The following is a 14,613-nucleotide window of genomic DNA, read 5'->3' as shown; positions in this document are numbered from 1 at the left end:
TGGGCCAGTCATCTCCCTCTCTTCACACTCTCTCAGCCTCTCTCTCATGAAGGTGGGCCAGTCATCTCCCTCTCTTCACACTCCAAGAAATCGTCAAGGGGGTGCTTTGACTTTCGCTTGCCCTAGATAGCGGTTTTCCCAACTTGCTACAGTTTGTTACACGCTGAATTTGGGGCTCCACATTTGATGCTTTTGCGTTTGAATTGAGAACCAATGCCATGGCTTGTTGCAGTATGTCATTTAAAAAAAAACATCTTGTTGATTTAAGGAGGAGGATTGGTAATGCTAAGTCTTCTGCATCTCATTCCTCCTCCTGTCCTCCCCACAGTTCTTCCCTCACAGCACGTCGGGCCAGAACCTCTTCGAGAGCCTGCGCGAGTCATCGGAGAAGTCCAACGGGCGTGTTGTTCACCTGTCCGAGGTTCTCTCCCGGAACGGCCGCAACCTCAAACACAACAGCTCTACGCAGACCGACATCTTCTCCCCCGACGCGGGCGGGGCTGGCACCAGTAGCATCTCCGGGGAGAGGAGGAAGGTGCGAGGCGAAGCGGACCAGGCGGGGGTGTACGGGGACATCAGGAAGCCCTTCTCCACAGGCTCCCTCCATGCCACCAGCCTCCGGCCGGCCTCTGACCTGGGTACCGGCCGCTACGGTCCCAGTGCCTTCCAAGAGTGCTGCCCCTACACCAAGGCGTCTTCCTCCTTGCCCTATGACCCCGTCTCTGCCTCGGACTGCATCACCGTGGAGACCACCCTGGAGAAGAAGCACAGCGGGGGCACGTGGCCTAAGGTCATGGTGGGGGGCATGTCCGTGGCGCCCGATAACGCCGGTCCGGTCACGGCGGCAACCCAGCTCTCCATCTACAAATCGCCCAAGCAGAGGAAGTCCATCTTTGACCCGGACACCTTCAAACGGCCCGAAACGCCCTCCTCTAAGATGGAGTACATGGCGGCCAATCAGATAGCGGCCGTAGCTGCGGCGGCTTCCCACTCCCCGCAGCCTTCCAAGACTGAGTCCCTCTCCTCCTCGTCCACACCCACCCCTCCTACCCCGCCCACTCGCAGCGACTCCTTCAAATTCAAACACAAACATCAAAGCAGCTCCGCCTCCGACTGCACCATCACCTCGGACGGCAAGGCGGAGGCCGCCGTCTCCATGGCGACAGGAGAGAGGAGCGAGAGGGAGCGGGACCGCAATGGAAACCACTACTTCCTGGACGGCAAGATCCTGACCTCCAGGAAGTCGTGTGACGAGGACATCGGCCGAACCCGAGGCGAGGAGCCGGAGGTGAAGAGGCCGCGGCCTAAATCTGCCCCCGCCCTCCGACGCAGGATGACTCCCCAGACTATCACCCTCCCCACCTTCCAGGTGAGTTTGTTTGAAAAACCAGATCTAGAATCTTAATTTAGTACATTTGCACCAAATAATTCATCTGTGAATTTCCTCAAAGCTTCTCCTTCCACTGCACCGATTCAGGCCAGTTTGGTCAGTAGCTTCTATGATGAAGAGACGAGAAGGACAGGATGCGTTTGAGAACTGTTAGAATTCCAAATGGGGCCAAGATTTCAAATCATCCCAGTGGGCCAGAAACAGCATATCCATTTTGTAATAGAATGTACAGCCCTGTCAGAGTTATGCCTCTGGGCCTTGCCTCTTAGCCTGCGTGTGTCGGAGTGATTGATACCTCTGCACTGGACCCGCCACCCCAACCCAGAAAGCTGAGTCAGTGCCTGGGGCTCCGGCAGCCTCGCCTGGCTCCCTCCTCTGGACCCCGGAGCACACAGGAGGGGGGGAAACAGGGATACACTCCCCCCTTGATGGGTTTGGGATCATGTTCATGCTGTCACTTTTCTTATATAGAAATATATTATATTACATATTGTCTCCAGCAGGGGGCTGAGGATTTCTCCATGAGAAATAATGTTGTTTTGTGTTACACTGTTGAGGAAGCTGTCAGCATTTCTTTATATCTGTCGATCGCCACAGAGCTACTCCAACGATGAGCATTCTCCAGAGCCCAGAGACATGCTGCGCTCCTCCCCCAACCGCTCGCACAGGCACAGCGTCGGCTTCGTCCCCACGGTCTACAACGGCATCCTACCTCCTAGTGAGTTTTTCCACATGCTTGTGTACACATTTACATAGAGACACTTACATATTTATGAATGGAACAAGAAAAATACACTACCTAAAATATAAGATAGTTTTGATTTGTTTTGTTAATGGCTTTGGTCACTGACTGCACAATTCGTTTGTGTTATTTCATAGTTTTGATGTCTTTACTAAAATATGAAAGAGTAAAAATAAAGAAACATTTGTGTCCAAACGTTTGACTGGTAGATTAGACTAGACTAGGTAAGACTGACTATCTACTGCAGGTACAGTAATACACTAGACTAGGTCATACTGACTATCGATATGTAAATCATACAACCCCACGTCAAATAATCCCAACTATCCCTTTAAAAGAGAAGTCCAATCAGCAGAGATTTGCACCTCTCTAACGTGTGTGTGTGTGTGTCCTGTCATGTCAGATTCAGCCCACCGGGGGCTGGCTCCTTGCCCTGCTGTGACGGCCGTGATGAGGAACCCAGTGTACACGGTGCGCAGTCACCGTGTTCACACCAGCAACTGTCCCTCTGTCGCCTCCCACATCTGCCACCAGCACACACACACCAGGTAACCCCCCTGAGCCACACTCCTGCTTAGGGTTGTCAAAAGTATCGATAAGTGTCCATACTAAAGATTTGAAACGGATACAATACAATGCAACAGTATCAATACCAGCAGTAGTGACTGAGAGCAGGTCTGAGAGCAGGTCACGTGGAGGCTGGGTTTACCCAGGCTAACAGATACCCACCAATGATAGGGAGGGAGAAATCAATAGTATGTTTGATTCGATTGATTTGAAAGCACTGCTGGTGCACTGCAGAGCGAAACGGCGGAAGGCAGGGAGCTGCCGTGAACCATTTCGTTTCACTTCCGGGTTTATCCGGCCCGCCGGTAGACAGATAGAGAGAGAGAGAGCCCCCTGGTGACGCGAGGTTAGACAGACACAGACTCTATAATCATCAAGAGAGCATTCTCCGATTCACACGGCTTTGGTCTCAGCTACTATTATAGGTAAGATGTGATGCATCAATATTGTAATTATACTGTTTAATAACAATCGAAAATCTTGCTCGTAGCTGCTTTAAGTGCAAAATAAAGCCTGCATGAGCATTGTATGCATCATTTTGTGTGTGTGTGTTCTAAATGTATTTGTGTGTGTGTGTGTGTGTGTGTGTGCAGCCCGCAGCACCAGGGTCGCCTGAGCTTGGACCTGAGCCAGCAGAAGCGTGCAGGCGACTACTCTGAGTCGTCTGTGTCGTCACGCAGCAGCAGAGTGTCACACGGTACAAACTCACTGCCCTCCAGCGCACGGCTCGGTCAGTCTGACACACACGCACGCACGCCCACACACACACCAACGACACACACACTCACTGCCCTGCAGGGCACGGCTTGGTCAGTCTGACACACGCACGCACGCACACCAACGACACACACTCACTGCCCTGCAGGGCACGGCTTGGGCAGTCTGACACACACACACGCACGCACACCAACAACACACACTCGCTGCCCTCCAGCGCACGGCTCGGTCAGTCTGACACACACACACGCACGCACACCAACAACACACACTCACTGCCCTGCAGGGCATGGCTTGGTCAGTCTGACACACACACACGCACGCACACCAACAACACACACTCACTGCCCTGCAGGGCATGGCTTGGGCAGTCTGACACACACACACACATGCACGCACACACATTCACTGCCCTGCAGGGCATGGCTTGGTCAGTCTGACACGCACGCACACACACCAACAACACACACTCACTGCCCTGCAGGGCATGGCTTGGGCAGTCTGACACACACACATGCACGCACACACACCAACGACACACACTCACTGCTCTGCAGGGCACGGCTTGGGCAGTCTGACACACACACATGCACGCACACACACCAACGACACACACTCACTGCCCTGCAGGGCATGGCTTGGGCAGTCTGACACACACAAATGCACGCACACACATCAACGACACACACTCACTGCCCTGCAGGGCACGGCTCGGGCAGTCTGACACACACAAATGCACGCACACACATCAACGACACACACTCACTGCCCTGCAGGGCATGGCTTGGGCAGTCTGACACACACAAATGCACGCACACACATCAACGACACACACTCACTGCCCTGCAGGGCATGGCTTGGGCAGTCTGACACACACAAATGCACGCACACACATCAACGACACACACTCACTGCCCTGCAGGGCACGGCTCGGTCAGTCTGACACACACGCACGCACGCACATACACACACCCCAACGGCACACACTCACGTTCGGCGTGTCTTTTCACCGTGTTCTGTCACAGCGCTCAGTACTGTATCATCTCTCCTCGTCACAGGTTCTTCCAATAACGTCCAGTACCGCACAGAGAGGATCAAAATCCCCTCCACTCCCCGCTACCCTCGCTCCATGCTGGGCTCAGACAGAGGTATTGTATCCCCATTCAAATATCAAAAATACTCGTGACAGAATTAGGGCCTGTGTCCACCTAGCGTCTTTTCATCAGCTCCGGCGTCTTTTTTCAGTTGTTTCCAATGAGGAGCGAGCGTATGCGGGCGCACACGGGACGTCTAGAGAAAGTGCGCTGCCTCCAGCGTCTATTTTCACAGCGCTCCGGCGTTTTTGTGCCCCCGACTCCCAGCGCTCCCAGCTGAAAATATTTTAACTTTTCAGAAAGACGCTGGTGTCGGGTGCTCCTTTTCTGGCAACTAATCATATGGAAAAACTATCGCAACAGAGACAGAAAGGCTCAATTGTGGGAGCAGATTGGCTAGACACTTAATATTTCTGGTGAGTGTTGAGCTAAATCACTGTATGTGTGTTGTTTGCTAATGTTAGCTGTCAGCTATCAAGCTACTACCGCACTGAACTAACGTTAGTTTCAGACTGCTTCCTTGTATATTTGTGCGCTGAGATCAGCAGTACTTCCAGTGTTTAACGGTCGGAAAAAGACGCTAGATGGACACACGGCCCTACTAAAACAGTAAAAACCCCTTGATTCATCTGCAAGTCTGCAACTATAGTCGAAGCTGTAGGTTTTCTGCTGTAAGTCAGCCACGCTGGCTGTGCAGTAAGTAAGATATCAATTCAAATTCAATTACATTTTCCCTTTGAGGTTTTACAACCCTTAACTTTGGCAGAAGGAAATTGATCGCTCAAAAAGCAGCAACCTTAAATGTCATCCTCGGGGGAACAGTACAGGTGGGAGTGTCATGGAAAACACTTGGCTTAATCAGTATTGATCATCAGTCAGCAGCTCATTCACATGTTTGTAACCTTGTTTTAGCCTGTGTGTGTGTGTGTGTGTGTGTGTGTGTGTGTGTGTGTGTGTGTGTGTGTGTGTGTAGCCTCCGGTTACTGTTGAGTAAGGAAACGTACACCTCCTTTATTGCACCTGCCGTTAACACGCATCCTGTATGGCTGGATTGCACTCACATAAGCAATAATGGATCCCCGGTGTAAATGCACCCAAGAGCATTGAAGATCTGATTACCCAACTCCCTCTTAAGGTGGTCTGAGGCATATTTGGCCACATTATATATATAATGCAGGTCTAACCAAGAAGCAAATGTAAATCTGACAGGTGGCAGGCACCTCAGATGGCAACATCCTCTGACTGTCAGGGTAATCGTGGATGGGGGACAATACATCACAAAAGGATGTGACGTCCTTGGCAATCTGCAATCTCATAATACTAAAAACCATTTCTGAAAGAACCTGGAAACCGAAATCCACAAAAACCTATGTAATTTAGGGTCTTATGTGACTAATTATAAGCCTAAAAAATTCAAACCAATAAAACCATTACAGCCCCATCCAATCCAGCCCTCCCATTAAATACAACTTTTCTCCCTGATTGATTGTCTATAGATTCAGACTCGTGGGGTTAGGGTTAGGGCAGTAGTACATGGTCAAAGCCTCAAACGCACTGAAAGCCATAATTGGCGCGTCTCATTTGACGCCCCTAAGGTGCACTGCAGGCATCAGATTTGAAATGCCAACACCACAACACCAGCAGTATTTTGGGAAAAGGTCGCTATTTATATGTAGGCAGGCACACATTTTTTAGGCTATGCTTCACAGGTACCCTCATTAATTTTCTATACATCCCAACTCCCAAGTTTACTTTAGCTTCTGGCTGGCTGCTCCCCCAAAATCTCCAAATAAATACTATCAACTGTACGCTGTTGAGCTGTGGAAGCAGCAGGACTAAACCATTTTCAGTAAGCAGGCGGGGGAGACTGTGGACTATACTGTCTGCATGGTTAGGCTGCTTCTTTTTTTTTTTTTACCAAACAGTAAAGCAGTATGTATGTCTAGCTGCTGCCAACAACCTCCTCAACTCGAGGCTACATTGAAGCATGTTTCTCGCTTTACTCTGTTCTTTTCAGGCTCTCTGTCCCACTCGGAGTGCAGCAGCCCCAGCCTCATCACTCCTCCTCAATCACCACTCAATCTGGAGACTTCCTCCTTTGCCAGTAGCCAATCACAGGGCTCCATTTCCACGTTACCCCGGATCTCCGTTAGCCCTGTGCCGTTAGGGGAGCGCAGGAAAGACAGGTATGGTGTATATATATAAATAAACACTGAAGAAAGTTATAGGCAGTTTTTGTTTGTGTGATTGATCCAATCACTGATTATTTATTTATTTATTTATTTATTTATTTATTTATTTATTTATTTTGTATTATTAAAAACAAAAAAACAATTGGGGGGGGGGGGGGGGTGATCCCATCTGCCATAGATTCTTTGTTTTACTCAGACTTTAGCATTAATAGTAAAATTCCAATATAGCACTATGTTTAACAAATTGTTGTCATGGCCGCTTGATATACATGCATTATGTGTAAATGAATCATAGATTTGATCCAAACAAAGCAAGAATGTAATTGTGTGCTTGATGACAGGTGCTTCCTCACCTATTTCCGCTGGTAGTGCATGAAGAAAATGAATTGTTGCAGCATAGGCTCTGCCTTCTGTCCAGTATATAAACTGCTTCTAATCTATGATTAAATGTTGTGAAATTCAAAAGACAATATCATATGCCAGATGGATGGCATGTTTACACTAGTAATGTTCTGCTGCCTTAAATACATGGCTCATACTTGTATGGCATACAGTATGTTGGATCATTTTCTTGATCCATAATTTGAAGCTTTTTGATCAGGCAATTGAAACGATGACCAGTGTCAAACTGATTATATTCTCATCATCAGCTGATTATGATCAATGGCTCCATTGATGGATGCAGCCCTACTTATAGCAGGAGGTGTTTCTGCAGATGATGTTGGAGGTGAATGATGGAGAATAATGATGATAATGGTCACTTCACAAGCGGGTATGATATCTCCATCTCCCCTCAGGGATCCTCTGTCAAATGGGGTTGCCAGGCAACAGCTCTATCTTAGTCAGAGCTGTGCAAGAATCCCTCATAAAAATCCAGTTTGAAATCCTGTGAAAATTCTTTCATACTTTTATGGAAGCTCATTGCAGTTTGCAGGAGCAGTAGTGATCTGCCCGTGTGTTGCTATCATTTTTCTGTATTCTTCCTCCTCTGCTTCCATGCAACTTGTTCTATTTTTGTCTCCTACATTTCTGTCCCATCTTCCTGTCTCCACTCCTCACTGTCTTCTACATGGTTTTCTTTTCCTGTCCTCTCTGTCCTCTCTGTCCTCTCCCTCTCTCTCTCTGTATGGTTTCTCTCCTCCACTCTCCTCCCGGTACCTTCCCCTTCTAGATCTCTATACCGTAACCGATCTTTTCTAAGGATTCCTCTGGCTGCAAGGCCGAGGTTCTCCTCTCTCAGGAGCCTCAGGTTCGTTCTCCCTCACAGTGCTGCTACAAACAAGGGAACGCCTCTCCCTTTCCCCACCACGTTCACGGTGTTCACATGCCTGTGTGCCATTGGTTATATATAGAAGTGTGGAATAATCCTATTCCGTTGACGTATGTGGCATGTTGAGGGCGTTTTGTGATGTTTCTTCTCACGCGGTTTGACTTTCAGATTGCTAGCTCTTTGCATGCTATATCACTTGTGCCTCACTATAAAAGCATCCAAGAAACAAACTTGGATGGGCGCTGTAGCTCTACTTGGTAGGCTTGGAAGCCTCTGTGCTGTTTGTATCTATGGCAGGGATGGGCAACTTTGATGATAGAGAGGGCCACAAAAACAATTCCTCGCTACCAGAGGGCCAGATTTTGCTGGGGGCTGGGGGCCGAATGGCGCCGGCGCGAAGAATTGGGGGCATTTGAAGTCTGTTTTAGAGGGATAACTCATTTTAAATTCACAGTTGTGATGTCATTATTCAGTCTTAACCACCAGTATTTGATCCTTTTCTCACTCACTCCTATGTCACCACCTGCTCTCCCTGCAGGGCTTGAATTTAACTTTTTTGACCACCTGCCAATATGGCTGCTAGATTTTAAAGTCACCAGCCAATTAGAATTTCCACTAGCCGAAATGTTTTTCTTGAAATAAACCGGAATATGAGTGGGTTAATTTAAGCATAAGTATCAGTAAGTGGCCCGGGATTCTCAAAGCCTGTGTTGAGGGTCACACAAGAACAAAAATGCACTCTTGAAGCTAAATAAATCCAAAACCAACAAGTTAATTATTTAAATGATTACCGTACTTCAATGTAGAACAGTCATTTCTAACACATGAGATTACTTTTAGCCTTTTCGCCATAAAGATTATTGAAAGATAGTCCATATTCCAGACTGAAATGCTATAACAGAAGTGGAGTATTGGCCAGAATGACATGAACATTTGGACACTTACTCAGCGGGTATCTTGCATGTTACGTTCAGGTGCGCTGTAAAAAAAAAATAATAATAATGCAATTCCAGCGCAAGCCACACAGGCGGCATGCGGCCCACGGGCAGCCAGTTGCCCACCCCTGATCTATGGAATCCACTTGGCTCACTCCATGTCACAAACCCACGTGGATCTCAAATATTGCATGCAATGCCCAGGCCCTGTGTTGATGGCATGGCCAGTATGCATGACCGTGTGTGTTTTGGTCTTAAGCCAAGTCACCCTTTAGTCTGCTGTGTGTGTGTGTGTGTGTGTGTGTGTGTGTGTGTGTGTGTGTGTGTGTGTGTGTGTGTGTGTGTGTTATGCAACAGTATTATTCAGTCCGGAGCTTCTGGGTCATGCTCTTGTTTGTACACCACTACAGTGCGTTTACCCTTGTTGTCTGTGGCTGTTAATCCACTCCTCTCGCCCTCGTGGGATTGTCTTCCATGTCCAACGCCAGCTTGTTGTGAAGTCACAAAGTCGTGCAAATCTCCTTCCACTGAAGGGGTTTCACCTGCCCATGCTTCATGATACTATTTGCCTCTAGTTGGTCGTTCTGTAAGCCAGGTGCAAAGCGGCGTGCTGGAGAGCTGATCCATTCTCAGGCCTGGGGGGGAGAACTCCAACTCAAACGTGCCTCAAACTCACCTTTTTCAATTAGTTCTGTGTTTGTTTGTAAGTTAGACCGGTTTGATGTCTGTTAGACTTAACGACGGCAGAAGCCTGAGTAGGAAGTAACTCTCCAGAGCTGTGAATAAAGTTGCTCGACGCTGCTGAGAAACCCTGAATCCACTCGCCTCACCTTCTACCTTACCACTCCTGCTCCTGCGTGCTGCTCTCCCGTACGGTCACTCCTCTTGTGCGATGCCGGTCGTTCACGCTCGCTCCTCTCCTCTCTCCCGCCAGGCCGTACCTGGAGGAGCCTCGGAACGTCATCGTGCACAAGGGGGCGGAGCCTCTGGGCATCTCCATCGTCAGCGGGGAGAACGGCGGGATCTTCGTCTCTAAAGTGACCGGTGGAAGCATCGCCCATCAGGCCGGGCTGGAGTATGGAGACCAGTTACTGGAGGTATGAACTTTCAAATTTAAAACCTATCTTTCCCTTTTCCTACCATTTCGAAATAATTACCTTGAGTTTACGAAACGTACAAATGTTTTTAAATGTGTAAATAATTTATTCGTAAATCTCTCTAGTGCCCCTCTCTCCAACATAAGGGCTACAAAGCATTTTTGATTTTGGTCCCAAGGGCTTTTCACAAGGACTAGCAGGCAGCTGCTTCCTCCAAGGCTGCCAACACAACAGTGGACTGGCGGCAAACAGTCAGTGCACCAGGCAGTCAAATGACTTGAGTTTTCCATTCTGTCCGGTGTTAGTAGAGGACTTCCAGACCATGTAATGCTAGGTGATGGGTGCTACCTTCCAAGGTCTGAAAAAACAGGATGCTATGATAGGTAGTGAAATGGCACCTCAAACTTCCTAGGCCTTCCTAGGCAGCCAAATAATACATAAGTAAATAAATAAATACAATAAATAAGTTTCAAAGTAGCATAAAACATGATACATTGTTTCAATGCCTGCCAGGCAGCAAGGCAATCCAGGAACACTCTAAATCAATTTAATATACCGTACTAATATTACTGACACAAGTTATTATTAACTTGGCTGCCTGGAAGACTCATAGTCATTTTACTGTTCTCCTACAGATTGGATTCAACGTTGTAATTTAACCTATGCTTTCTGCAAGCTGAAATTGATTTCATCGTCCCCTCTGAAGGGTGTGTGTGTGTTTGGGAGGGGGGGGGGGGTCACACAGATTGGAATAGTTTAAAGGAGGAGGACTGGAATAGATGGAGTTGCAGTGTTCTTCTGCTGGAACATAACAGATTGAAAGCATGGAAACGGCATCGAACCGTTCAGCAGGTCTTGAACTCAATCCAAGTCCACCTGAACTGGTGACACAACTGGAGCCATGAGGAAAATATATAACTATTTATTTATTATTATATAGAACTTTTTGCCATGGTATCATTTTTCATACCTTTTTTAGCCATTATACTTAGTAGTGGCATCAGTCACAAAGTCAGAATTCTGGTAATGTATTGTGCAACACTAGCTGTCTGGAAGCTAGCTACTACTACTGGGCTGCGTTCAAGCTCAATACGTACCTATGTGTTATGTGCTTAGTCACTACAGTTAACACATTGAGTGCCAGCCATTTTTTCATCCTGTAGGTAAGTTGTGCCAGTTTTTTTTTTGAGGATTCTGGCTCATTTTACAAGAGCCGAGGATTATTTTCTGTTAAGAATTCATGAACACCAATCATCTAAAAATAACTAATAGAATGTGTGCTTTCTCTGTCTAAAAGAGTTAGTTTGCAGAGTTAGTAGTTATGTAGATATTAGCCGTTGAGTACAGCATGGTTTCAGAGATTTTCAGAGAGTTTGGAGATAAATGGATTTTTAGAACCACCTCACGTGCCTGTGATTATGGGTGCCCTTGTCTCTCTCTCTCTCTCTCTCTCTCTCTCTCTCTCTCTCTCTCTCTCCTCTCTCTCTCTCTCTCTCTCTCTCTCTCCTCTCTCTCTCTCTCTCTCTCTCTCTCTCTCGAGAGAGAGAGAGAGAGAGAGAGAGAGAGAGAGAGAGGAGAGAGGGAGAGAGCGAGAGGGAGAGTTGCTTCAACTACTCCCTCCGTGGGCGTTCTTCTTGGCTGCAGCGGCCGTCACAAGCTTGTCACCAGTCTGACAGTGCTTTGCTGCTGTCCTGTGCCTGTGGCTGCGCGGCCGCTGTTTGAGGAAGTCGGGATGGACTCGCTCGCTTTTTGGAGTTTTGGTTGAGAGAAGCTCTTGCGATTCTGGTCATATTTATGCTGCGTGTTTCAAAGTGTGTTCCACCTGTAATCTAATATGTAAATTTGCAATCCCGCATCGCCAGCAATCAGCGCGAAAACGAAAGCGTTTTCCCCCATCCATTTTCATGAGAATGGCTGGGGTGAGAATGGCGTGACAAGTTAAAAAAATGCTTGCCTTCCTCTAGTCAGGAGAGCACTGTCGCCACTTAGTGGTCGGTAAAATAGATTATACACATTCTCTTGCTCCAATAGTGATCTCGAAGATGTAAAAGTTGTTGATTGATGTCCCACCGTCAAAAAAAAAAAAAATGTTTATGTAAGACGAGATATCTCGGCTCTGGCACTCAAGCGTTGGATTATGTAAGACGAGATATCTCGGCTATGGCACTTAACGTGTTAAGAATAGATGCCACAGGGATTGTGGTAAGGAATAAATCCTCTAAATTAGCCACCTTTTTCCCTTCTTCTTCAAACATTTGCTGCCTGGCAAGCTAGTTGGCCATTAGCCACTACCTAGCTAACAGCTAGTGTATGGTAATCGCTGTGACCTGAACACTACCTAGCTAACAGCTAGTGTATGGTAATCGCTGTGACCTGAACAGGTTACATGCTGCCACTCCGACGTGCTGCCACTCCGACGTTCTGCCACTCCGAAATATCGGCACTCCGAAAGGGGGTCTATATTCCCCGTTTTTCACTAACCTCTCCCAGCCCCCACGCCAAACCTAACCTCCCCCCATGCCTAAACCTAACCTCCCCCAGACCCTAACCCAAAACCTAACCTCTCCCACCCCCACGCCTAAACCTAAGGTCGGCATTGCGGCTTCTAAGGTGAACGACCGCCAGTCCGAATAATGGAAGTTAACGTTCGGAGTGGCAGCATGTCGGAAAGGCAGAGGAACCCCACCTGAACACTACCTAGCTAACAGCTAGTGTATGGTAACAGATGGTAATCGCTGTGCCTGTGACCTGAATTGGCATCAGGCAGCCATACTGATTTGTTGCCAAATGCTTTGTGAGTCAACACATTAACGTGTCTGAAAAAGGAGCTCGATTTTCTCTTTTGTCGGCGGCGCTTTTGAGAAAAGAAGTTGCCCACTCTGTTGTCAGTGTTGGTGGAAGCAGCTTATGTCTATCTGTGGCAGCCAGGAAGAACCTCTTCTGTGATTGGCTGCCATTTCTAAGTACAGCTTTGGCGGAACAACAAAGTACAATTTTCACTGGGGAACGAGGAACATCCAAGAGTGTAAACCCATGAAAAAAAAATTTGATTAGGAATTTCTAGTAAAGAGGCTGTAAAGGGAAATACACCGATGTGGGCCTCTGTTCCTTCTTCTTTTCCGTTTTCCCTTTACTAATGGTTAAAGGGACAGCTCACCCTAAAATCCAAAATACATATATTTCCTCTCACCTGTAGTGCTATTTATCCATCTATATCGTTTTGTGTTAGTTGTGAGTTTTGGAGATATCGGCCGCAGAGTTTCTGCCTTCTCTCCAACACAATGGAACTGGATGGCACTCGGCTTGTGGTGCTCAAAGTGCCAAAGAAATACATTTGATAAACTCAACAGCAATGTATCTTTCCAGAAATCATGACCCGGTTACTCAAGATAATCCACAGACCTTGTTATGAGCAGTTTCATGTAGGAACTATTTTCTTTTGACCGAACTACACCCGCTAGCTGCTAGCTAGTTCCTACAAAAGAAAATAGTTCCTCCATGAAACTGCTCACAACAAAGTCTGTGCATTACCTTGAGTGACGGGGTCATGTTACGCAATCACACCTGACGGGGTCAGGTGTGATTTCTGGAAAGAGACAATGTTGTTGAGTTTTTCAAATGTATTTTTTTTGGTGCTTTGAGCACTAGAAGGCGAGTGCCATTCAGTTCCATTGTATTGGAGAGAAGGCAGCCATCTCTACGGCCGATATCTCCAAAACTCAGGCAACTAACAAAAAACGATATAGATGGATAAATAGCACTAACAGGTGAGAAGAAAAATATATATTTTGGATTTTAGGGTGAGCTGTCCCTTTAAGGCTCAGATGGGAGATGAAGCCAGATATTGGGCTCAACAGCAGCAAGGTGCTGCAGTCTGAGTCTGAGCTCTGCTCTGCTTTGGCCTCCTTGATCTGCAAATCTGTTCAATATTATTATCATGACCGCTCGTTAATGGCTCAGGCGTAAGCATCGTGGAGATCAAACAAAAGATAATTGTCATAAATATGCATTAGAGACTTTACGTAACCACAGCGAGGCATTCATTGCTTTAGCACTTCAGAATTACAAATTGGACCACAGATGTCCCCAAGGCAAATAATGAGGTCTTTGTGGAACATGCAGTGTACGCTCTTTTGTTGAGGCTTGGGATGTTGGTGGAAATGCGACCCCTTGTCAGCACTCAAGTGTAACTTCCCCATTGATGATTAAAATAATGACTTAAAAGCATTAATGGACTAGATGAATACAGTATATATCATCAGCCCTCTTTCCTCTTCTTTCTACTTCTCCTCTCTGCTCTCACTCTATTCCCCCCTCTCTCCTACCATCTACCCTGTCTCCTACCCTCTCTCCTAACCTCTCCTACCATCTACCCTGTCTCCTAACCTCTCTACCCTCTCTCCTACCCTGTCTCCTAACCTCTCTACCCTCTCTCCTACCCTGTCTCCTAACCTCTCTACCCTCTCTCCTACCCTGTCTCCTAACCTCTCCTACCATCTACCCTGTCTCCTAACCTCTCTACCCTCTCTCCTACCCTGTCTCCTAACCTCTCTACCCTCTCTCCTACCCTGTCTCCTAACCTCTCCTACCATCTACCCTGTCTCCTAAC

General features: G+C 47.3%; 1 protein-coding gene across 1 annotated transcript in view; it reads left to right on the top strand.

Moving 5' to 3' along the window:
- The window catches only part of dlg5a (discs, large homolog 5a), a 71,559-nt gene that overhangs the window by 42,268 nt on the left and 14,678 nt on the right, over positions 1–14,613 (top strand). Inside the window, exons 16-22 of the mRNA XM_083658633.1 lie at positions 329–1,369; positions 1,988–2,108; positions 2,536–2,680; positions 3,293–3,396; positions 4,475–4,564; positions 6,528–6,696; positions 9,842–10,004. Of these exons, the coding sequence (XP_083514759.1) occupies positions 329–1,369; positions 1,988–2,108; positions 2,536–2,680; positions 3,293–3,396; positions 4,475–4,564; positions 6,528–6,696; positions 9,842–10,004 (1,833 nt within the window). The remainder of the gene's footprint in view (positions 1–328; positions 1,370–1,987; positions 2,109–2,535; positions 2,681–3,292; positions 3,397–4,474; positions 4,565–6,527; positions 6,697–9,841; positions 10,005–14,613) is intronic.

Source organism: Poromitra crassiceps, assembly GCF_964638095.1.
Source record: "Poromitra crassiceps genome assembly, chromosome: 22".
NCBI classification, from domain to species: domain Eukaryota; kingdom Metazoa; phylum Chordata; class Actinopteri; order Beryciformes; family Melamphaidae; genus Poromitra; species Poromitra crassiceps.
The sequence above is the reverse complement of the archived record's forward strand: the minus strand, read 5'-3'. Positions and strand labels throughout refer to the sequence as shown.